A 23,859-nucleotide genomic window follows, 5' to 3' on the forward strand; every position below is an offset into this window, starting at 1 on the left:
TGTTCTTGTTTAGTGCAGCTGAGATTTTTCAAAGGGATCTGGACAGCCAGTTCCCATTAACGTTAACAGGCCTGGATATCCACATGCAAAAGCGGCTTTGAAAACCTCAGCTTCCTGCATTAGGGGCAATAATTTCCAGGAATCAACACTTTACAGTCCCATCCTGCACCCCAGCCCGACATGGATTTGCCATTCTGAGCTGTCAGTGAACGGATCAGCTTCGGCTGCAGCATGCAGCCAGTTTGGAGTAGGTTGATGGGCAGCACAGAGTGCTAGGGGATAGGTCCTGAACCACCCATGTGCATCCACTTGTGCTATGAGAAAACACTTTGAGCTGTCACTATGCTAGACCGTACCCAGCATTCATTGGCCTCTGAGTGCATCACTGCCTGGGGTCAGGAAAAAAATGACTTCCAGATGCATCCCCTCACTAAGGTTGTCGTCTTTCTAAGGAAGTGCCTTGCACAGGGAGTGTCATGCCTGTTTTGAACAGAGCAAGACATGGGGCTAAAGGGACCACTGGCCTGTTCCCGTGTGGCATTTCTAGCCTCCTCCAGCCTGCAGTGCCGTTGTGGGGGCAGAGGGGATGAAGAGGGAGATGGTTTTCAATTTGGGCCTGATTTGCAAAAGACAATGAGTGGCCAATTCATCGTCTAGTCCTGTCTCCTGCACTCAAGGCAGGACTACGTAATAACTAGACCATTCCAGACAGGTGTTTGTCCCGCATGATGCATGCACAACTGTGCATGCAAATAGCTAATTGCAGTCATTTGCGCGCACACTGCCTGGTCTGGGTGCCCCATTGCGTGCGCAAGTTGGCTGGGCCTAACACAAATCCAGATCACTGTTATTCACTGGGAATCATGGGGTTGTGCCCACCCTGCCCCCCGTCCATCTCCAGCTGGGGTCACTGAGGGCTCCTGGGGCTTAGCACCTCACAATCAGGCCCCTTGGCATTCATTCACTGCTCCCCACAGACAGGGAGCCACCTACATTTCTCGCAGACCGCGCCCCCTTTCCCTGCAGGGCAGCTGCAGGTGAACTCCTTCCCGTCATCTTCGCAGGTGCCGCCGTGCAGGCAGGGGTGGGAGTCACAGGGCCGGGCCGGCTTCTTGGTGGCAGGGGGCTGGCGCGTGGGCTTCCTCCAGGTGGTGGCTGGCACGGTGCTGGTGGTGGGTCTCCTGGTGGTGGCGGGCCCTGTCATCTTGGTGCTGGGCCTCTCCATAGCCTCTGGGGGCAGGATGTGGGCAGCCGTGGGGGCGGTAAACCTCCGGGTGGTGATAGGAGCCATGGTGGTGGCGGTGGTGGTGGTGGTGGTGGTGAAGAGCCTGGGAATCCAGTCTGGAACACAACAAGGGGTGGATTGGTTCTCAGGAGGAACCTGGCACCCAGCTGGCATCCCCGGGGAAGGTAGAGGGCTGGGAGCCGGATTCCTGGGTTCAATTCCCAGCTTTCAGAGTGAGGTAGAGAAGTTAGAGAGGCGAGGTGCCTAGGAGTCAGGACTCCTGGGTTCTATTCCTAGGTCTGACAATGAACTTGGGCTAGATCATTTACCTGCCCATGCCTCAGTTTCCCCACCTGTAACATGAGATTAATGGTTTTTCAGGGGTTGCAGTGGGGCCGAGTCTTGATCCTGAGTCTTCCCACCCCCTTACAAGGGTTGGTTCATTCAGAAAGTAGCATCCTCTGCCCTCCATTGGGCCTGGATGAACCATTACAAGAGATGATGGTCAAAGAACCATCTATTCCACTGCATTGAAAAGCTGGAGAAAAATCAGTCTCATGGCTCAACCCACNTGATATTGTAGACGGAACAGTGCATTCACTGTAGTGTGAAGCTGGAGAAAAATCAGTCTCATTGCTCAACCCACCCACCCACCCCCTCTCCCATGGCCCACCTCTCTCCCCATACCTTTCTCCTCTGACTAACAGCTCTTCCTTGGGTATCCGGGGACTCGCTGCATGAGCTGGCAGGTGGGTGGCCCTGGCAGCTGTCTAGCCTATCTGGGGTCTTTGCAGAGTGGCTGTCACTGAAGTACATCAGTGCTAATCACACTAAATATGCTCCCTAATCAAACTGAACTGCACGCGACATCAATACTTGCTTGTGCTTGGCTATTCTCTGGCAGATCAATAGGAAATTGATTGTTCAGACCCATGGAGCTGCCCAGCTGACTCCCCTCACCCTGCGGTTACCAGGCGACAGCAGCGATGGGGCATTTGACGATTTTGTGGGCAATCAAGCCCTGTCACCTGAGCCCTTGCGCTGCAGTATCACATGGCACCCAACCTCACGGGAGCGCAGGGAGCAGGACGATGGCCGGGGCTGCAGACCCTCTTTGGTGGCGGGGGCAAGCAGATTATAACATGGGGGTTTCGGTTCCATGCACAGGCAGTAGGAGAAGAAATGGAGACAAGGGCCAGACCCTCAGCTGGTGTAAATCAGCACTCAAGGGAGCTGCCCAGATTCACGCTGGCCAAGGATCTGACCTGACAGTGAACTGGGGTCCGGATGTGATTTTTCAGGCTAAGGGAGCCCGGCGGTTCCCAAGGAGCCAAGCTGGGCAGAACACAGCTCCCAGTGTGTCCCGGAGACCAGCGCCACCCTGGCGAAGCTGAGCATTATGGTCTCTGCGGATGAAACGTCTTCTGTAGGACAAGGTGTGTTGGACGGGCTTCTGTCAGAGAGGACAAGTACCAGCCGAGGACAGAAGCAGGGAGGATAAGAGAGAGCGAGCGACACAGGCAGACTGAGGGTGTAAAGTGCTCACCAAAATCCATGAATTTGATGTGATCCTCCTGAGGCTTCTTCACGAGGATGGTCCTCTTCTTAGAGGCCCTGATCTGCTTGAGCAGGGCCCTCTGCACGTCAGCCGCTGTGTAGGAGGTGGCTGCTCACACCCAGGAGGAGGAAGGGAAAGGCATAGAGTGAGGACAGGGTAGCTCCCACCCTTCGTCCCTTTCACGCTATGCGCTTGAAGCACCCGATGCTTTTCATTCCCTTCCCCGCCGCAGCCCTCCCCCTGGCACGCCTGCTGCAGTTGGTGAACAAAAGACCTGGCGTTCAGTGTTTTTAACGAGACCCTTTCCTGCCCTCCGGCTCTTGCCATTTCTTTGGGTTTGCGGCTGCTCCAGCCCCCTGGCTCTCCCACCCCCTCCAGGCAGATGACGCCACCACGAAGCATCGGCAGAGACCCGCGGGACAGCTCTCACCGGGGTCAAAGTGGGACTCCACGATGACGCGGACTGTGCTGCTCTGGCCGAGGTCTCGCACGCGGATGCTCTTGAAATCCTTCTTCACGTCGGAGTTCCGGAAAAGCTCGTCCAGCTGGTTGGCCAAGGGGGAGAAACACAAAGCAAGGGAGTCGGACTGGGACCACGGTGGCTTGGAGTTAGGATGCCCCCACCTCCTTTCAGCCTCAGGAGCCCGGCTACCCAGGCCCAGCAGTTCCTGTTCCCACTCCCCCCGCCCCCGCCTCCTAATGGGTTCCACATCTGAGCCTCTGCTTACTATGAATAGAAGCAGCAGGATAATACTAGCCTGCTATAGGTCCTAACAGAGATCGGGGCTAACAGAGCCTTCTTGTGCCAGGCTCTGCACAGACCCCCCACTCCCTCCCCATATTATGCCAGACACTGAGCAGAGCCCCCTAACTGAGACCAGGCCATCAACATTGTGCTGGGCAAAGTGCAGACCCCTGAGCAAGATCGGGCCCCTGTTTTGTTGGGTACGACACAGACCCCTGTCTGAGATCCCCCTGTCACCTCCCCTCCCGTGCCAGGCACTGAACAGACACTTGGAGAGAGAGTCCCTGCCCGACGAGCTCACAATGGACGGTAAAGAGACAAGACAGACAAGGGTAGGGAAAAGGGAATGTCTGTATGCTCACTTCACCGATGGGGAACGGAGAGCCAGATTGACTAAGGTATTTCAGTGCTGAAAGATGCAGATTGGCACCTACTGGCATTTTTAAAAGCACCTAGGCCAGTTCGGTGCCCAACTCCCATAGGACTTCCATACGCTGCTGAAACCCTAGCTACATCTTTAGGCACCTAAATACCTCTGAAAGTCTGGCCTTGAGAGCTGGAGCAACTTGCCCAGGGTCAACCAGGGAGTTTGTAGCAGCACTGGGAATTGCATGCGCATCCCCTGAGTCCAGCCCAATGCCTTAACACATCCTTCCATCTGTCCCTCACCCAGGCTGGATCCAAGCCCCCGCACTCTTTTCCCTCAGCCAGAGGGCAAGGACACAAGGGTGTCCCAAAGGAGAGGTTCCATGGGGTTCTCTACACTAGGGAAGTTCCCCCTCCCACACCCCACCCTGCTTTGGTCCTAATATGTCCATGTGTTAAAGGGGCATACCAATAGCTAGGCAAACATGCCTGCCCTAGGAAAGTACATCCCGGTGAATGTGTTCTGGGTCCATTCCAGTGCTAGGTCTCTCCATTAGCCTCTTTGCCTCACGGGGGGGAGTGGGCAGAAAAGGGTTGCCATTGGAACACTGGTATTGCCACAGTTAGGTAACTTGTAGACACAGGGCGGTGCCGAAGGGGTGTGTCTGTCACATATTCACTCAGTGTGTGAGACCCCCTCTGGCCCACTCATGGCCAGTCCATAGAGACAGATGAGCCCTCTTACTTGCAGCCGTTAAGAGAGCTTCTCTGTTAGCTCCTGTGTCAGAGGATGTGTTCATGGAGCCAGAAGTTACGAATTCTATTCCCCACGTGCTGCACAGGGCAAGGTTACATTTACCCTCGTAGAGCAACTTAAGGAAGGATCCCTAGCCGTCACACTCTGAGCTAAGCAGGATAGTTCCTCCCTTTCGCCAAATGCAGGGCCAAGGCTCCCAGGGCAGCCAACTCACCGCGCTCTCGATGCTCCTGGCCGTTTCCCCAAAGAGCTCCGATTTGGGGTCAGCCATCTCAGGTGTGTAGAACAGCTCCTGGCCCTCCACCTCCTCCAAGATAAGAACTCCCTGGAAGACTTTGGTGGCTATGGGAAGGAGGGGCAACAAAAAGAAACAATACAGACTCGGTTAGCTGGCTAGCTGGGAGGGGTTTGGCAGTAAACAGCTGAGCAGAGCGTTCAGTCCCTGGCAGGGGTGGATGGTAGTGTGTGGGTAGTGCCAGGGCTTGGGTTAGTTTTGATGGCTATGGGGGATTAGTATCTGAGGTTGCTGGAGCAGGTGGGTCAGATGGCAAAAACCAGGCTAGAGATGGCAGCTTTTACCATACGGTTTCCTCTGAACTCTGGCCCGGATAGCAGCCCCCCTGGACCGGCTGGGTAACAAGAGAAAGACGTTAGCCAGAGCAGGACACAATCAACAAGGCAGGATCAGACATGTGCATGCAAGACACAGAGGCAGCTGACGGAGTCCATAAGGAACCAGAACCCCTGGCGAGGAGAATTCCCTGGCTGGCAGAGGGAACCAGGGAGCCTGTTTGTAGGTTCTGGGAATCTGTGGTCTGGCACTTCTTGCAGGGATCCCACCGAGCCACCCAGAAATCAGAGGAAGGAGGCAGAAACAGCACGGAGCCCTGCAAAGGGGGACAGCCCCCCAAGAGAGTCTCATGGGGGTGCACAGGGAGCTGCAGGAAGCAACCTCCTGGCACTGGTTAGTACATGGAGGGATTGCACCTCCTTATGGGGATGGGGGTACTGCACTCAAAAGAGAAGGGGGCATCCCACTGGAAACCCCACTGCAGGGAGTGTCGGGAGGGGACGACAAAGAGAACCTTGGGAGAAACCCACCTGGAACGTACATGGGGAGGGGACCTGGTTTACTAAGCTCGAGAGCAGGACGACAAAGGCACGTATCAGGACCGTGTGCTTGTGGCTCCGGAGATGTGCACCCCAGCTCTCATGCCCTCTGGGCGCAGGACTAACTCAGAATGAAACTCACAGAGTCTCTCACTCAGCGAGAGAGGAGCTGCAGGCCTGCTGCCAGGGGGCAGAACACAATGGAAAGAGAAGCTCCCAGGCGCCTTGGCCATAACCTCAAACACGGCCATGTCAGAGACACTGAGCCAGCGGCTGTGGCTGCTAGCCGCAAACCAAAAGGTTGTTAGCCAGGGACGAAATCGAAACCCAGGCAGCGCCCCCCTCCTGTCCTTGCTACCACCAAGACCAGCCCTAATCACCCCCATCACACCTCAGAACCTGGACAAAGAAACAGGCCTGGGAGGTCAGTGCACCAAGCTTTTTCACGTACGATTGTCCTAGGCCATGTGGGCCTATGTAGGGCAAAACGAGCACCTACAACTCCAGCTACCAGGCTACTAGTGAAGATCTGGGAGAGAGACACCCCACCAAATAAGCGAGCAGCAGCTCCCCACACCAGCCGTCACTCGCTGTAGCTCAAGAGATTTTCTGTCGTGGCCCCACTCACCCGGGCAGTTGCTTCCTTCTGCATCAACAGCTGCTGTCTTGCCATCTGAGCAGCATCCCAGAGGGGAGTTGTAACACGTCGCTCTTTCAACAGCAGACGTGGATGTCACTTGGGTCTCCTCTGGCTCCTCTTCCCCTACATGGCATTAGGGGCCACATGGGCATGTTACAGCCCTGATGAGAAGCGGGAACCCCTCCAGCCCCATCACGATGTGGGACCACCACTCCCTGGCCCTCTCACAGCCCCAGCGAGAGGCAGGAGCCCCTCTGGCCCTGTCACAGCCCCGGCGAGAGGTGGGACACCCCCCTGCCCTCTCACAGCCCTAGTGGGCGGCAGGAGCCCCTGTGGCCCTGTCACAGCCCCGGTGAGAGGCGGGACCCTCCCCCCGCCCCTCATCAAGAGGCCCCATCACAGCCCCAGCAAGAGGCCCCTGGTGGCCTGTGGGAGATGGATGGGAAGGTGACTCTCCAGGTGCTAGCAGGCAGCCCTCCTCACTGCTAAAGCCCCCTTGCTGTGCTGAGAAACCCAGGGCTGAATGGGCCATGGAGACTGGACTGACGTCTCCCCTGACTAGGTGGCGCCTGCTGCAGGTGAGCAAGGGGGCAGAATGGAGGACTAGAGGCCTCCTACCTGTGCTGAAGGAGACCCTCCCTTCTCACCCCCAGGCTGCCTAGGCAGCATCTTTCGCCAGCACCCACCTCCTGTCTCACAGATTCAATCCTCCCACAAGCAGATGCTGAGACCAGCCTTCAAGGAGGTCTGGGCTGGGAGCTGAGAGCTGGCGCTAGCTCAGACCCCTGGCATTGGGGTAGTTTTGGCAGCGCCAGCTCAAGAACAGCTGCTAAGGAGGAAGCAGAAGTGGTGGGAGCAGGGGCTTGGACACTACGTGACTACTGAACGGGAGCAGAGGACACTTACCAGCAGAGCCAGCCCCGCTGGCTTCCTGGTCTCCACTGCTGCCCAGTTCTGGGTCCCCGCTGCCTTCTGCGCTGCCAGACTCCGAGTACGCAGGTAGGGGGGTGGCCAGGACTACAGGAGCGGTGGAGAGGGGGCGGATGGTGGTCCTGCGGATCCCCTGGGTGGTCCAGGTGGTGGTTGCTGGCCGCGCGGTGGTCACCCGTACCGTGGCAGGCTGGCTTCTAGGAATGGGCCTGGCTTCGAACAGCAGGGAACTGGTAGCTGTCTCCGTGGGGTCGGGGGCCCGGGTGGTAAGTCTTAGAGGCGGGGAGCGAAGAAGCTTGTCCAGGGGCACCGTGGGCAGTGGCATGGGCTGTACAGTGTGACTCATGTGGGTGATGGATTCTGAAAGAGCAGCAAGAGGAGGCAGTTAGAGGAATGGATTGGACAGGAGCCATGGATCTCATCCTCTGGGAGGCAGGGCTGGGTCTATGGAGGAGGGACAGAGGGAGGCAGCCAGAGATTGCACCCAGAGGCGTAATAAAATCACAGAAACGTAGGACTGGAAGGAACCTCAATAGATCATTTAGTCCAGTCTCTGCACTGAGTATTATCTAGCTCATCCCCGACAGCTGTTTGTCTAACCTGCTCTTACAAACCTGATGTGACGGAGATTCCACAACCTCCCTGGGCAATTTGTTCCAGTGCTTAACCACTCTGACAGTTGGGAAGTCTTCCTAATGTACAACCTAAATCTCCCTTGCTGCAGTTTAAGCCCATTGCTTCTTGTCCTCTCCTCAGCGGATAAGGAGAACAATTTATCACCCTCCTCTTTGTAACAACCTTTTACGCACTTGAAGACTATCATCAGGTCCCCCACTCAGTCTTCTCTTCTCCAGACTAAAACATTCCCAGATTTTCAATCTTTCATCATAGGTCATGTTTTCTAGACTTTTCATCATTTTTCTTGCTCTCCTCTAGATTTTCTCTAATTTGTTCACATTTTCCCCAAAGCCTGGTGCCCAGAACTGGACACAATATTCCAGTGGAGGCCTTATCAGTGCTGAGTAGAGCAGAAAAATTACTTCTCGTGTCTTGCTTACAATCCTCTTGCTAATACATCCCAGAACGATGTTTGCTCTTTTTTTTTCTTGTGCAACTACATCCTATTGTTGACTCATATTTAGTTTGTGAACCGCTAAAAACCCTAGCTCCTTTTCAGCAGTACTCCTTCCCAAGCAGTCATTCCCCCGTTTGTATTTGTGGAACTGATTGTTCCTTCCAAAGTGGAGTACATTGCATTTGTTCTTATTGAATTTCATCCTATTTATTTCAGACCATTTCTCCAGTTTGTCAAGATCATTTTGAATTCTAATCCTGTCCTCCAAAGCACTTGCAACCCCTCCCAGCTTGGTATCCTCCGCAAGCTTTATAAATGTACTCTCTATACCATTACCCAAATCATTTATGAAGATATTGAATAGAACTGGACCCATGAAAAAGCCCCACAGGACACCACTCGATATGCCCTTCCAGCTTGACCATCGATAACTACTCTCTGAGAATCCTTTTCCCACCAGTTGTGCATCCACCTTATAGTAGGTTCGTCTAGGCCATATTTCCCTAGTTTCCTTATGAGAAGGTCATGTGAGGCAGTATCAAAAGTCTGACTAATGTCGAGATCTGTCACAACTAACACTTCCCCCTTCTCCACAAGGCTTGTTACCCTGTCAAAGAAGGATACTAGGCTGGTTTGACATGATTTGTCCTTGGCAAATCCATGCTGAACGGTACTTCTCTTATTACTGTTTAGGTGCTTAGTGATGCTGAGAGGAGCAGGCTAACCATGGCCCATACGTGCCTGTCCGGAGTGCTAAATAGGGAAGAGACTCACCATGGCACTGTCCAACATGCTTCACCTCAATGACCTGCCCCTGCCGGCATGCAATGGTCTTCAGCTGGCACTGGTCACCGTAGGTCACTCCGTCAGAGCCACAGACCTGGGAAGGGCAAGGGAGAGTGGTGGCAGCTGGAGAGATCGTCACCTCCTCTCATCATCCCCTCTGTAAAGCAGAGCCCACCTGAAACACGGGTTTTCTCCTCCCTCCCCACCCATGACGCAGGCCCCGCACGCAAAATACACCTCCCTCTTTAAATGGTCAGCGAAGGGTTGAAGGCCAGGGAGACTCCTGTTTGTGTCTCCCTGCTGGGAGGAGACTCGGGGAGAGTAATCCTGAAAGGAGGAACCCAGAGGCACTGTGTGAGGCTATCAGAGAAATCCTGGCCTTTCCGATGAGCTCCTTTGACAGCCAGCAACATCATCTCTCTCTGCACGCTGAGCAGAGCGGCCTTGCCTGCAGCCAGCAGAAATGCCGGGTTTCAGTCCCATACACGTCCCCACTCCAAACCAGCAAGGCTGAGCCAGCTAAATGCATGAGTGCCTGCCGTCTGGCCCCCAGCCCCACTGGGCTGCCTCCTCCTTTTACCTTGGTCATGTTGGCCTCCACGCACAGTGGGGACGGGCACTCGCAGTGGGCAAAGCCACTGACCTCCACGCATGATGCCCCGAACTCGCAGCTCAGCTCGCGGCAGGACTTTGGCGCGGAGGGATCTGGGGGCGAGAAGAAGGGTGATACACATATACGGTGTCCCTCTGCTCCGGTCGTGGATGCAAAACAAGTCCAGCTTAGTCAGAAGATTCAAATGGTCCCACTGAGAATGACAAGGCAGACTTCTAGCCTGGCCCTCCAAACTAGTTAAAGGTCAGTGGTCTGAGACAATCTGTTGTTGCGAGTCTGTGGGTGTACAGACATCAAGGCTGTGGATAGGAACAGACTCAGGACCTGCTGCTCCAAAGAAATAAGCACCTGGCAGTTGAGCAAAAAGAGATTCTCTATGGTCGCATGAGCACTCGGGCTTGGGTCCCCTCTCCGGGTCAGCCACTAAGGGGCGACCGATGCCACACATGGGAACGGGTCAGCAGAACACAGTGGTAGTTGCGCACCCGCTAGCTAGTATATCACAATTGACCCAAGATTTCTTCTGCAAGGAAAAAGAGCCACTGGCTAAGTGGCTTCCTCGCCTCACCTTTCTCGCAGCCCGTCATCCCCAGCTTGCTTCCGTTGGGGCACTGGTTGCATTTCATGCCGGTGATGCCAGTCTTGCAAGAGCACAGTCCGGTCATCTGCTCACAGTCGTCACGCACCGAGCCCACCGGATCGCAGTGACAAGCTTGGCAAGGAGGCAGCAGGGAGGCAAGGAACAAACATTGCCACATTTTAGAACGCGAGCCTTCTCCTTTTTAGCACCTTCCACCAGAAGAGCCGCGCACGCCAATGAATTCAACTTTCCTACCCCCAGCTGCATTAATTTCAATGGAATAAACAGGCCCAGAGTCAACAATTAAAACCTCTGAAATGTACAGTGTTAAATAAGGCTTGTATCATAACATTGTCTCTTATTCCCTTTTAGCCGGAAAGAGCTTTTAGAAGGAACACCCCTTTCCCCCTGCCATTTGACAGTCTTTTCGATGGTCTTAAAGACAGGAATAACTGTCCTTTGTGAGGAAAAGGGAAGATGTTAGTTGAAATGGGCTGGAACTGCTGCTTCTAAAGTCTGATCCTGTTTCTTGAAGACAAAACAAGACAAACCCATTCAAACGGGGAGAAAAGAGAACAGTAAAGACGGGCAATGCAGCTTCTGCTTCTGACACTGGCTCCTTTGCAAACTGACTGCTGGACAAACCCAGGCACAGCACACACAGTTTTATTAGTCAGTCTGAGACCTGGCAAACTTGTAGCAGCATTGGGCTGTCAAGGACATTGCCTTTAGCTGCACCCCTGGTCACAGTTTTAAAGCAGTGTTGCAAAATCGGCAGTCTTGGCTGGCTAAGTCAGACTCATTAGCCAGAAGCAAAAAGGAGAGGGACAGGAAAGAGAAGAAAAAACGGTGGGGAAGGAAAAAGTTTCCCTCCAGAGTCCTTTTTGGGGATCCTCAAAGGGGAGTGATGGCTGGAACACCCCATCCTCTCACTATTTTGTCCATCACTTCAGCTTACTTTCCTGTACACCAATTTGGATCCATTGATTTCCAGTCTCACACTTCTCCCATTTACCAGGCATGATCTCCTCACAGTCCTTGAGTTCTGCCAAGGACGTTTTGTTTGGACTAACCCAGTCTCCCTTTTGCCAGAGGCAGAATCAGGAAAAGAACCCAGGAGTCCTGATTCCCGTACTAGTCTCTAATCCCTACACTATACTTTCCAATACCGGAAAAGAACCCAGGCATGTGGGATCCCAAGTCTCCTGTTCCTACCATTAGATTCACGGACTCTCATTCTCATTAACACGAAGGTCACTTTGGTAATTACGTTTACCGTCACCACAAGTCTCCACAGCCAGCATTGTGTACAGGACCCTTATGGTAAGTGAGAGTCTGGCCGTAGATTTTAAGGCGAGAAGGGGCCACCATGAGCATCTAGTCTGACCTCCTCCATACCACAGGCCAGAGATTATGTCCATTAATTCATGCATTGAGCCCATATCTTGTGGCTATGCTAAAGAGGATCTTTTAGAAGAAACATCCTATCTCAATTTAAAGACACCGAGTGGTGGAGAATTAACCACAGCCCTTGAGTAGCTATTCCAATTAACTTCCCCATTAAACTGGCATCCTATTTCCAGTCTGAACTTTTCTGGCATCACCTCCCAGCTACTGTGTCTATGTTTAGACAAAGACTAACTCCCAGAGTCAGGAGTGGAACCCAGGAGTCCTGATCTCCCAGGCCTGTGCTTGAATCAACAAAGCCCCCTGTATCCTGTTTAACTGCATGTCATCGTAAAGCGTGAGCTTGCAATCCCAGAGCCTGAGCCTCATATTCAATCCCTTGACCTAAGCCCAGGTGGAAGCACGACACACGTCTATCACTCTGGAGAGAGAGAGCGCTATCATTTCACAGAGCGAGAAAGACAGAATCATATCTCTATTGTTTGCAATCCCCTCCAAATAACTCTTCTTTCCCTGACCAGCCTATTCTCTTCCAATTTGGCACGTATCGACTTTCCTGCTCGTGTCTCCAATGGAGCTTGAAATTAACATGGCTTTTTTTGTTTATTTCCTTGTTTGTACAGGGGCACTGTCGGTGATGTCAGCGCAGATTTGGGAACTGGCTGTAAAGACTCTGATAGGGATTGAGGGGCGTGTCTGACGTTCCCTTGCCATGGACTGGGCAGCCAGCCTGCCGAATCCTGTGCTGGCCCGATTCCATGTCACCCAGACGGTAGAAACAACCCTTTCCCCTGAGTGTGATTTCACACCTGGGTCTGATGCAGCAGCATTGGGGAATGCTTGGCACCAGTTTGGAGACGTGTTCCCAAAGCGCTTGCCTCAGAGAACTGCAGAAATACCGACAGCCTGAGCTCTGTATGGTTTTGCTTAAGGAGGCCTGTGCTGGGCTCTCCTCTCATGAGCGGGATCTAGTTAAGATCTGGTGTGATCCAGGTCAAGGTTTCTCAGAGGGAGATAGGGAATACCTAGGATTCAACTGTTTTTGTGGTAGAGCAGCAGGAGAAGGATAAACACAAGTGGTCAGTGGGTTCCTCTACCCAGGCACCCTCTTCCCCAGCGCCCCCTGGTACTCACGGGTGCAGCCGCTCTTGCTGTCCGTGACTATCCCACGGAAGTTCCAGAAGCCGGGTTCACAGCGGTCGCACTTCAAGCCCCCCACCCCCGGCTTGCAGGAGCACTGGCCGGTGGTGGGGTCGCAGGCCCCCCCATACGAGCCGTAGGGGTAACACTGACAGGTGCCTGAGAGAGTCAAAGAGAGCAACCCTCAGTCCCATTAGCAGCAATCAGCAAGGGCCTGAAACAGGAGGGGCCTTAACTTGGCTGTATGGGCTGACCTGATCCGCTCAGGTGAGGCAATACCGCATTCCTGGGGTGGGTATCAGGACGCTGATCCATGTGCCCTCCCTCTGCCCCTACCAAACCCCTTCCCCTTCAAATCCTGCCCCGACCATAGGGCCGTCTTAAAACCTTCAAGCTACTCCTGCTCACTTTGCTTGCATCTATCGTTCCTCTCTCTTTCTAAAATGAGGGAGGAGACGCAGAGAAAGAAAGAGACGCCACTGTATTCCAGGAATGGATAACCAGATAATATCCAGGGTGAGAGGGCAGGGAGGGGGCAGGAAAGGGAAGGGAGGCCAGCAGTAGTTGTGTCCCACCTCCTCCACTTCCCATTATCTCCAGACCTGGCTGTGGGGAATAAAGAAAGTTACTTGCATCAGGTGATTACATTTAGATATATGCTCCCATCGCCAGCTCAAGGGCAACGGTGGAAGAGAAGGGGAAGAGGAGTTGGACACAGAGCGAGCCAATCAATCCGTGGGGCTTCCTCTGGGATGTGATACCAGGTAGGAGTCCAGAAGGGGGCGTGAGGCCCCAGCCATGGTTAGGGGCGTGTGTGTGTGTGGGGGGTCACTGACCCAGAGGATGACCATTATAATTTGTGTTCCAGTCACAGAACAGGACCCACCTGCGCTGGGCACTGAACAAACACAGGACAAAAAGACAGTCTCTGCCCCAAGGAGACAAGAGACAGAGGGATGGCGTAGCACAGGGAATCAATGGAACCCTGGGTCAGGAGGGGGTGGTTTGACCACACCTGCTCTCTAAACGGCTGTCATGTTTTGCAGGCCTACAGGCACAGGCATTGATTTACTGAGTTGCTGGGGGGTGCTCAAGCCCCATTCCTCCCAGGGCCTGCCCCCACTCCACCCCTTCCTCCAAACCCCCACCCCTGCACAGCCTCTTTTCGCCTCCTCCCCCACCTCTTCCTGTCCCCATTCCTTCCCCTCCCCACCTAGTGCCTCCTGCACCCCGCAGAACAGCTAATCCGCAGAGATGCAGGGAGGGAGTAGGAGGAGCTGACCTGTGGGGCTGCCAGTGGGCGCTGCGCACCCACTGTTTTTCTTTCGTGGGTGCTCCAGCCTTGGAGCATCCACGGAGTTGGCGCCTGTGCCTGGAGGCAAAGAAACGTTTGAGGGAGGACAACGAGGTGGCTTTGTCGGTGGTTACGGGGAACTCTGAGCAAGGGGGCAGCATGAGGGGAAGCATAACGGGGTTCCTTTGAGACCATTGGCTGAGCAGAGGTGGAAGTCATCTCGTCAGCCCAAGTGGTGCCATGAGCTGGCCCCTTCGGGCTGAAGCCCACCCAGGGTGACCCTGTGCCACGAGAGTCTGTCAGAACACCGCTGCTTATTAAATTACATGGCACATTAAACAACACTAAATCCCCATCAAGCGTGCATTAGCCAGGCCCATATACACGGCTTTAACTATATTTCTGCAGTTTAATGTGCTTTCCTAACAGTCGGTCACAGCCTCAGCTGTTAATATATGGCTAATGCCTTTCCGAACACGCCATCTTTGAAAGCCCTGACTCCGGTAATTATTTAATAAATATTAATGATGCGTTCATCAACTCAGCCTCCTGAGAAGCGGAGTCACCTCTCAATCAGCACTGGGGTGGGCTGCGAAGGACCTACCGGGTGGGAGGATGTGGATCTGTCTCGTACTCTGGGGCCAGGGCTAGGGCCAATATTTGTCCAGCTCAGCCCCAGAACTAGCCCTACCCTCTGAGATGGCGCAAGACGCCCTTGGGAAGAGCTCACCACTGGGAGCACTTCCAGGGGAGCACCAAGCACCCTCAGCTCCCAGTAACGTGGGGGCTCAGCAACAGGCTGGGTCAGGCTCAAAGAAACGTCTGTTACCGTCCAATAAAGGGACAGGTGGCAGAGCAGCGCTGCTAACTGTCTTTGAGCTGCCACATGGCAAGGAACCTAGAGAAAACAAACAAGGCAACCACTTGCCAAGGTTTTCCCGAGCATGGCTCCACCAGGAGCCAGCTGCCATCTGTGCAGGCCATGACAGCTCAAGCCGGATTTGGTCCTTGTCCAGAGAGGAAGGGAGGTTTGGGGCACCTAGTTCAGAGCAACCCTCTTGCATTGCTCCCCGCACAGATTTAGGGCAGCGGAATTGGCACTTTACAGAAAACGAGAGATGCCGGGAATTTAGAAGGCACAGGGGACGTGTGTGCAGAGATGTGCAGGTCTCTCTGTTCGGGGGTGGGTGTGCTCCAGGCTGCGGGCTCTGGAGACATCTAGAGGCTCTGGCATGTCTGGTGGAGGAACTGGAATGGGGCAGATATGAGACGGGAGAGGTTCTCAGCCTGGGGGTTGCCAACAGACTTTTTGAGGAGGTTCTCCCCACCCTTCCTTTCCCATGGCTAGATGGGATGGAGACCCCAAAACTTCTTTCTGTTACAACATGGGAGAAGGGTGTGGAAAAGGCTGAGATCCACTGCTCTACAGGGTCAGACAGAAAAGTAATCGTCTGCAGAGTTTTCCCCATTATCTGCGATCTGAATCTCCACACTGTCCCCAAGGGATTCACAATCCAGGACCCCTAGTCTGTTACAAGAAATTCCCCCCAAGCTTCACTCACTTGGGCAGCCAGCTGAGCCCACACCAAGGGCCACAGTTGTATTGTCTGGACAACATCCATAGATGGTCTGGCTGCAGTGCAGAACCGGGCCCGGCGGGGGAGGTGTTCCAATAACTACAGAGAGAAGGAGGGACACAGGTCACACCTTGGGCAGACGGAACCGCAGCTGTAACCGGGCTACATCAGGACAATATAACAAATGCATGGGATCCAGGCAGATGTGTCTCTCCATGTCCTCTCTGCACAAACACCCTTGGTCTCTGCCCTGCATTAGGGCAGGGACACAGACTCCAGGCCCTTCCCAATGCAAGTAGCAGCATCCAGGCATGCAAACAGATGCACAAAATGGCTCAGCCACTGCATTGGTACCAACAAACTAATGCTGACCCCCGCCAGCAACACAGGCTGATCCCAGCAGTGGTCCCAGACGCAAGGCAGAGGAGTTCCCTATGCTGCGGGGAAGAGAGCGGCTGAAGGCTGATGCAGCCCCTGCTAGCCCAAGGTCTGAATCCCAGTATTGGTCGGTGTGACAGTGCTAGGAACCCAGAGCTGAGCCAGTACTCTGGTCACTGCAGTACTAGCCATTCCCCCCAGAGTAGCTTTAATTGGAGGGAGATGGTGGGAACAGTTAAAGGACAGGAAGGAAGTGCAAGGGGGGAGGCTGGCAGCGACCAGGGGATGCAGAATCCCAGGAGGGTGAGATCTTGCCTTCTCCCTCCCTGGAGAGCAGGCTAAGGAGGACGTTCACTACTGATTGCATGCGGCTGCACTGGTGACCTGGCGGAGGGGACCCAATAAATAACACACGGTGTTTAGCAATTTGAAAATCTCCAACCTGTTTGTGATGGCTCAAAGGGTAGAGAAGGGACCCTGTTGCCACCCCAGACAAATGGCAGAGGAGCATGGGATGCTGTGAGGCAGGAGCTGGCTAAAGGCCAATACCGATGCTAGCCAGGTCCAAACCTCAGTGGGGACTCACCCCGGCAGGCTCCTTGGCTGGTGATGTAGAGGTCCTGGCGTTTCTCGCAGCGTGTCTTCTTGAACTCACACTCGTTGGCATAGGTCACACCATCAGAGCCGCATACCTGCTCGGAGGATTGGCGGGGGGAGATCACTGTCTGCAGCCTCCAGCATGCAGAGAGCTGCCTACACCTCTCAGCAGTGCAGAGCCCCACAGGGTGCCCCCATCCCCAGGCCAGTGCTGGGCAGGGAAGCTGGAATTCTACATCTGGCACTAACCAATCCTGCCCAAGTGGAATAACAGCTACTGAGGGAGATGGGCGTGTGCCAGCCAGCAGCACCCGGCATTGCAGGATGGGTCCCTCAGCCCTGGCATCCCCTGTGTGGGGAAAAGGCTCTGACCAGAGCCCTGGCTGGGGAGCAAGGGGGCTGGCTGTGCTGGAGAGGCCCCTCTGAGACAAGGGGGATGAGGGAAGGAGGGACAGGCCAGGAGGGATAGAACAAGAACCTCCTCCCAAACTCAGATGGGCCCTGTGAGTCCGGGACAGCTTAGGGGAACTTCTCCCCCCTACCTGCTCACAAGGATTTCCACAGTCCCACCCAACTGGGCCGGGGTTAGAAGAGTGACAATACCCTGAGCCAGGCTGAGCTTGCGAGACCTCCAGCCTGAGAGGCTGCAGAGAGCCCCTCACTAGGCCGAGCTCTCTTCCATAGAAAGGGGCAGTCAGGCAGGGGGAATTACCGGGTTGCGTGGCACAGCCAGGCAGGTGAAGTCACACACACAGCGGTCGTCCTCCACGTCCTCGTCCCACAAGCCCCCGTACTGCCGGCAGCGGTCCTGTTCACACTCGTTATCTTCCCCAGAGCCTGAGCCCCCCGAGCCACACTCTGCACAGGAAAGATGGGGACCCTGGAGGGCGACTGCTCCTAGTCCACACCTGTCTCCAAGAGCAGCAGGACCCTCCTCCCCCAGGACAGAGCCTCCAGTCCCCCATGAAGACGGAATACAGCCACGTGGCCAGTAACAAGGGGACAGCTCTTTGCGCAGTTTCTTGAAGACGGGCTCAGGGCTCCGCTTGTATTGGCTTGGCAAGCAAAAGCTCAGACCTCCTGTCTAACTCAGATATCTACCTGGGGATCAGACACAGATGAGCCTCATGCACAGTACGAATAGCAGCCGGCTGGCTTCACAACGGTTTAACTCACTTCTCCCTCCAGCCTCTCCCCCCTACCCACGCTGCAGCAGGCAAACGGATTCCTTCTGCTCAGATAAGCACAGAAACCTGGGTGGTTTTGGTTTTCAGTTGAAAGTCCAGCCTGGCAAAGATTACCGGCTTGGCAGAGAGACACTTAATGCGCTGTATGTCAACTCAGCTCCTCAATCAACCACGAGATGCTCAGTGCTCTGGCAGCAAGAGAGAGATGTTGATTTCAAAGGCTTTAAAAAAAAAATAACAACCTGCCCCCTTTTTATTGAGTGATCAAAGGATGGGAGCTGACGTTACACAGAGAATTATTTAAGCTCATCTCTCAGAAGTACAGCAGCCTGAAATTCCCTGGCGAGGACTGTGATCAAACACCATGTTATGTCTTCCACTCTCCCTAGCCCTGCCACAGCACTCCAGCCCTATCTGGCTAAACTACATGAGCAATGAGCTAGATGGTCTCAGCTGACAGAGTTAACACATTGAAGGGACAAGGTGGATGCTGTTTCCCTATTGGCCTTCAGCCAGCACTGCTCTAAAGTATTCCCACTCTGGAGGCCTGGGTTCATCGATTTCAGGCCACCAGTGAAATGAGTTGGGAGGCCTCAACCTGACCCCTGATGGGTGGCTGGGCCTAGAGCAGAGCACTGCATGTGAAGACTGAGGTGCCCCAGCAGAGCTGCAGGAGGGGCAGCACTGGTGTGCCAGAGGTTGTTGGGGATCAGTATGGTGGAGCTGTGGGGGAGCTCCAGGACTGGACTGGCAGGGCAGAACGGAGGCGCACAGGCAGAGCCGCGTGTGGACTGCAATAGCAGATGATGCTGCAGGTGAGACTGAGGCGAAGCAGCAGGGAAGCGGGCACAGCCTAGGCACATTCAGCTTTGCTGTAGCCAGCAGTATCCGCCCCTCACTTTCAGTGGCGCTAGCCCCACACCTCACCTTTACAGAGGAGTCAGGAAACAGCAGCCCAGGGACATGCTGCTCTGAGCTGCCTAGACACTGCTGGCAGCTCCCTGCCTCCAGGTGAGTTTTGGTGAAGCTTGCCCAGTCCAGCTCAGGGACAGACACTGGAGTGTGGACTCTACAGTAGGCGTGGGGACAGGCCCACAGTGGGTCAGTGAAAAGACCCCCCCCCTTGACCACAGTGGGGTTTGGCTCAGGCCCTTAAAATCCAGTAGGGGGTCAGTCACCCTCTGCGGCCTGTGTCGAGCGGGCTGCTGGTTTCAAACCCATTGGCATCAATAGTCCCCAGACTTGAGAGAAGCACTGCGGGTTGCATGGGCCGAAGACACTAAGCTCCCCTCTCCCACTTAAAGGGGACCCCCCAGGCCGGGGCAGGCAGGCCAAGACATGCAGGAGGCTGTCTCTGAGACTAAACAGATGCCTTTGCTGTCCAGGACTGTTGATCCAGCAGCTTTCACTCACTGACTCTAAAGGCTGCATGCCATCGTCTCCCCCACACCCTGCCCCAGTGCTGCTCAGAGGGGGCCTGCAGCCGGGATCCCCCCGAAATCTGGTCGAGCAGGGCCTGAGCAGAGACACATTTCCCCAAGTGCCCAGTGCTGAGATAATGGCAACCAAGGGTCCGACCCCAACAGAGTCCCAGGGGCAGCGGTGAGGCAGCTGGGCACCATGCCTCGGGAACCACTCCGTCTCCTCACGCCTCTCTCAAGCCTGCGCCCTTTGAAGTGTGAAATTAAAGCAGTGATAAATCTCCTAGCCCAGGCCCATTAGGTGGTGTCAACTTTCATTACCGCTAGCTAGAAAGACGAAGGGGGTGGGTGCCAGGTGCTGTTGACGACACAGTGCCAGCCGCCGAAATGAGCTTGGGCAAGCTGCTCTCCCCTCCCACAAGGGCAGGAGAGGAGCCTCCCGACTCCCATCGCAGAGCCATTCGCCTGCCATGATACAGAGCGAGGAGCAGCCAACTTCCACACATGGAGGGATTGCTAGAAGACTCAGTGAAGCCTTTAAAATACACCTGCCGTACAACAGGCCAGAGCGCTGGAGGGTAGGGGGGGAGGAGGAAGAAACTCTGCCAAAGAGACCGCTTTATCAGCGACCCAAGGGGGGTTACACCTGGGCACGTCACAGGCAGCTCCAAGCAGCAGCTGGTGTAGCTTGCTGTTGTACCTAGCCCCAGCAGGGCAGGTGAGGGGGATGAGAGAGAGAGACAGTCACAAACCATGAGCTCTGGACGTTTGCCTTTGGACCACGCAATATAAACTCCATGTGTGAGGAAGTCCAAGCCCCCTCCGCCCATCCCCTCCATTCCTCACACCCTCCTGCCCCCCAGAACCAGAGCGAATGGAGCTTCTTACCCTCCTCACAAGGTCCTGTCCTGGAAACCTCGATGGCCTTCTTCTGCTGGCAGGAAGCTACCTGCAACTCGCATGGGCTGTCGTAGGTGACGTCGTCGCTGCCACACACCTGGGAGAAGGGCTGCCTCTCGCAGCGCGGGCACACGCACTGCCCGCCCACGCACTTGCTCCCAAAGGCACAGACGGTGCTGCCGCACGACTCTGGGGGGAGGAGGCAAGCGAGAGGAGAACGGGGAGGGAGAGAGAAGTGGTATGAGATCCAGCAGAAAGCCTCCCGTGGCAATTGTCAGCCCGGGCAGTGTCAGAGGGCTGTGCCCTCAGAGAGGGCCTGGCTGCTGATTGCTTAACCCATCCGTGAACAGGCTCAGGACAGAAGAAACTGGAGGTGTGTTCCCAAGGCAGAGTCCTAAGCACCCACAACTCCTGAAAGTCAGTGGGTGTTGCAGATAGCCAGCTCCTGCGGACACTAGGCCAATGGTGCATTCTGCTTATAAGTATTGAATGACTCTCTCTAGGCACCCACAGTCCCATACCCGCAGCAGGCCAGAGCCCAGCCTTGCAGCGCCTGATGCTGACGGGGCACCCCATGCAGCCCTTCCAGCTCACTCAGGTTTCCACTCTGAAACGTATCCGTTAGCTCCCTGCCCCTGCTCAGCTGGGACACGTCAGCCCCAGCAGCAGAGAGAGAGATTATTTGGTCCAGTGTATCATTTTTTCTAATGTAGCATTTCATCGGCACTTTTAGTTCATGTGGAAATTAGCACAGACTGTTCTGGGCTGGGCCAAAGGACTGAGGCTGAGAGGGAGAGGAAGCAGGGCAGGAGGAGCAGATCAGGTAGGAACTAACCCCTGAGGGGGGAGGAAAAAAGAAACCAAAAAAGGGGCACGCTGACCAAACAAGAACATGGTACAGCTGTGTTTAAAGGCAGCTGTTGATTGCAAGGTTCTAGCACGGCATCTTCCCTGCCAAGCTTCCAGTTGGTATTTCAATGAGGTTGATTAAGCTTCGTGATATCTCCCATAAGGGGAGATATTACCCTTGTATCGTAGCCGCGGAAACTGAGGCACACTGGGATTGTGGCTGAGATTTTCAAAGCCGGCTAAGGGATTTGGATGCCCCATTCCCATTCAGGTGGATGGGAAGTGTGAATCCATTTGTGACTCTAATTTGTATTACCATAGCCCCTAGGAAACCTCGTCATGGACCACAACAGCCGAAGTGGCTTCGAAAGGCTAAGCGTTAGGGTCTTGCCCTAGCTCTCATAGAAAATGAGACAGTGGCAGAGCTGGCAATGACCCTATTAGAACTGGGCTATTACAAGACTGCTTACAGCCTTGGTGTCTACCAAGTCCATCTGCCCTGCAGGGTGATGCCCACTGAAGAATGTTCAGCTCCTGTTCGAAAATAGAAAAAAAAACCCAACCCTGTGGCTGAGATTTACAAGCTGACCAAAGGATTGAGACACAACTTTCATTCATGGCAATGTGTCTAACTCCCTAATCAGCTTTGACAGTTTCAACCGAAGGATTTCAAGCCTGTTTGAGGATGGCTCTCATGAATGAAATAAAGAAATCTCTGTCCAAACTGGGCAGGGAAACTCTGCTAGAACCAACTGGGCTAGACAGATGTCGCTTCAATGCCTTTGGGTGCACTATGCCAGTCGAGGACCTGAGCAGGCAAAGATGGCTGTGGCTAGCTTGGTTCTAGCTCCAGCACAGAGATGGCCTGGGTGTAACAAATCAAGGAAATTCTTGTGATGAAAACCATTCCATCCACCAGCCTATTGCCCGAGATCTGTCTGCAGACATGATTGCCAACGGTGGCTAGTGATCTTGGATGCCTCCATATCTGGATGCTCAAGTTGACATTCCTTAAAGCCGCCTGGTTTTTAGAAAGTGCCTAGCATCTGTCCTCTGAAAATTGGGCCTCTTCAAGATGTCTCAAGTTGGCCCCCCCACCCAAAAATGGAGGCACCCAAAGTCATTGGTCACTGGTAACAATTTTCCTCCTTGGATCAAAACTTCTTTGGATTTTATTCCTTTCCCCAGGGGAGGGTGGAACTGAAGTAACACAAAGGGTTAAGAAAGGAATGTGGGGGCAGGGGGGAAGGACGGGTGCCTCTGCAAACTCACTGCAGTCTCCTTGCGTGGCCACCTGGATGTTGGTCTGCTGCGTGCACGCTCGGACGTGGAGTTCACACTCGCTGCCGTAGGTGTTCCCATCCGTGCCACAGACCGGCTGGGAGGAGGAGACGCATTCTGTTGGGCACACGCACCTGCCCGTCTCCGCCTCGCAGATGGCCCCGAATTGACACTTGCTACACCGGTCTGCAGGAATCAAAATAGAAAGGGACAAGAAACCTAGAGAGAAAGTCAAGTCACTAAGCACTGGCGCAAAAACACGGCCCTGCAGAATAATCCAGGGGCTCGTTATCCCAAATGCATGCCACATCAGCGCTCCAGCCAAGGCGGGGTTAACAGCGCTGCACTCCTTCACTGCCATGTGAAATGGGGGAGAGGACAGCTAACCTGGAGAGGGGCTCATCACTTAAGGACATCCTAGCTTTGTCTGTGCAGAGCACTGCCTGACAATCGCCCTCCATTGCTCTAGAATGGCTACAGCAAAGATTCTGCTCATTGTTACCACCACGGCAGCTAGAACTGCTCTGACAGCCTGATCCCAAACCCACCAAGGCTAACGGGAAAAGTCCCACTGACTCCAGTGGGCATTGGATCAGGCCAGAGATTGGAACAGAAACCAGATCCAGGCAAAAAGCTACCTGGCTTCAGGTCTCGAAGCACAAGTTTTTCCATCCACAGAAATGATCACAGTGTCGTAGATGGAGGGTGGAGACTTTGTGCTGGAGAGGGAGAGGGGGCAAAAAGGCCCCAATTCTCAGCTGGGATAAATGAGCGCAGCTCCCCGACTGTCCCATGTATAGGACTTCATACGAAGTATTGTATATCCCTATAACAATTTTCAACTCAAAGCACTTTACAAGCTAGCAAGACCCACAGAGAAATGCAACCACCTCTGGGGTGGAACACAGCAGCATTTTAACAGTGCACAGCAACACTCTAGGTCAGATTTGGGCAGCAAGTCCAAGAGAAATTTAGGCAGAAGAGTGAAATTGACCCTAGGGTGGGAGGTGGCCAAGGCAACAGGGTTAGACACTTGTAATAGGGATCATCAATGCTCATGAGGGAAGAGGCAAAAAAACCTAATGAAAAGATAAATGGGTGGATTCCCCAGCTGGTGTAAATTGGTGTTGCTCCATGGAGATTTACACCAGTGGCGGATCTGGCCCATTGTTCTACATATTTCTAAGTATTCTGTGGGGACATCGTTAACCCTTTAACTGTACAGCTGAGCACGGTGTCTGTAGCATTCACCTGCTTCTGCAGGAGTGGAGGGTGGGGAAGGACCCATCGCTGCCAAGACACTCCAGAGACAGGAGCATGATAGGAGAGACTCTATGAGGCCAGCACGTACATAACCAAACAGCTCTGTGGGCCAAGGCTGAACATGAGAGGGGCGCTGGAGGGGAGGGGATTGAACATCCTGAGAGTCACGGGAGCACCAGA

At 54.3% G+C, this 23,859-nt stretch overlaps 1 protein-coding gene across 8 annotated transcripts in view; it reads right to left on the bottom strand.

Annotated features, from left to right (window-relative positions):
* AGRN (agrin) overlaps positions 1 to 23,859 on the bottom strand; it is a 221,549-nt gene that overhangs the window by 25,606 nt on the left and 172,084 nt on the right. For 7 of the 8 annotated variants that reach the window (XM_075060217.1, XM_075060216.1, XM_032779973.2 and 4 more), the window contains 15 exons: positions 22,408 to 22,602; positions 20,275 to 20,475; positions 17,491 to 17,636; positions 16,768 to 16,873; positions 15,789 to 15,902; positions 12,927 to 13,091; positions 10,374 to 10,517; positions 9,773 to 9,897; positions 9,181 to 9,286; positions 7,308 to 7,691; positions 6,390 to 6,524; positions 4,866 to 4,993; positions 3,214 to 3,328; positions 2,772 to 2,891; positions 994 to 1,341 (listed from right to left, as the gene is read on the bottom strand). In XM_075060217.1, coding sequence (XP_074916318.1) covers positions 994 to 1,341; positions 2,772 to 2,891; positions 3,214 to 3,328; positions 4,866 to 4,993; positions 6,390 to 6,524; positions 7,308 to 7,691; positions 9,181 to 9,286; positions 9,773 to 9,897; positions 10,374 to 10,517; positions 12,927 to 13,091; positions 15,789 to 15,902; positions 16,768 to 16,873; positions 17,491 to 17,636; positions 20,275 to 20,475; positions 22,408 to 22,602 — 2,532 coding nt within the window. The remainder of the gene's footprint in view (positions 1 to 993; positions 1,342 to 2,771; positions 2,892 to 3,213; positions 3,329 to 4,865; positions 4,994 to 6,389; positions 6,525 to 7,307; positions 7,692 to 9,180; positions 9,287 to 9,772; positions 9,898 to 10,373; positions 10,518 to 12,926; positions 13,092 to 15,788; positions 15,903 to 16,767; positions 16,874 to 17,490; positions 17,637 to 20,274; positions 20,476 to 22,407; positions 22,603 to 23,859) is intronic. The other variant, XM_075060219.1, reaches the window with a different exon arrangement.

This window comes from Chelonoidis abingdonii, chromosome 23, assembly GCF_003597395.2.
Source record: "Chelonoidis abingdonii isolate Lonesome George chromosome 23, CheloAbing_2.0, whole genome shotgun sequence".
NCBI classification, from domain to species: Eukaryota; Metazoa; Chordata; order Testudines; family Testudinidae; genus Chelonoidis; species Chelonoidis abingdonii.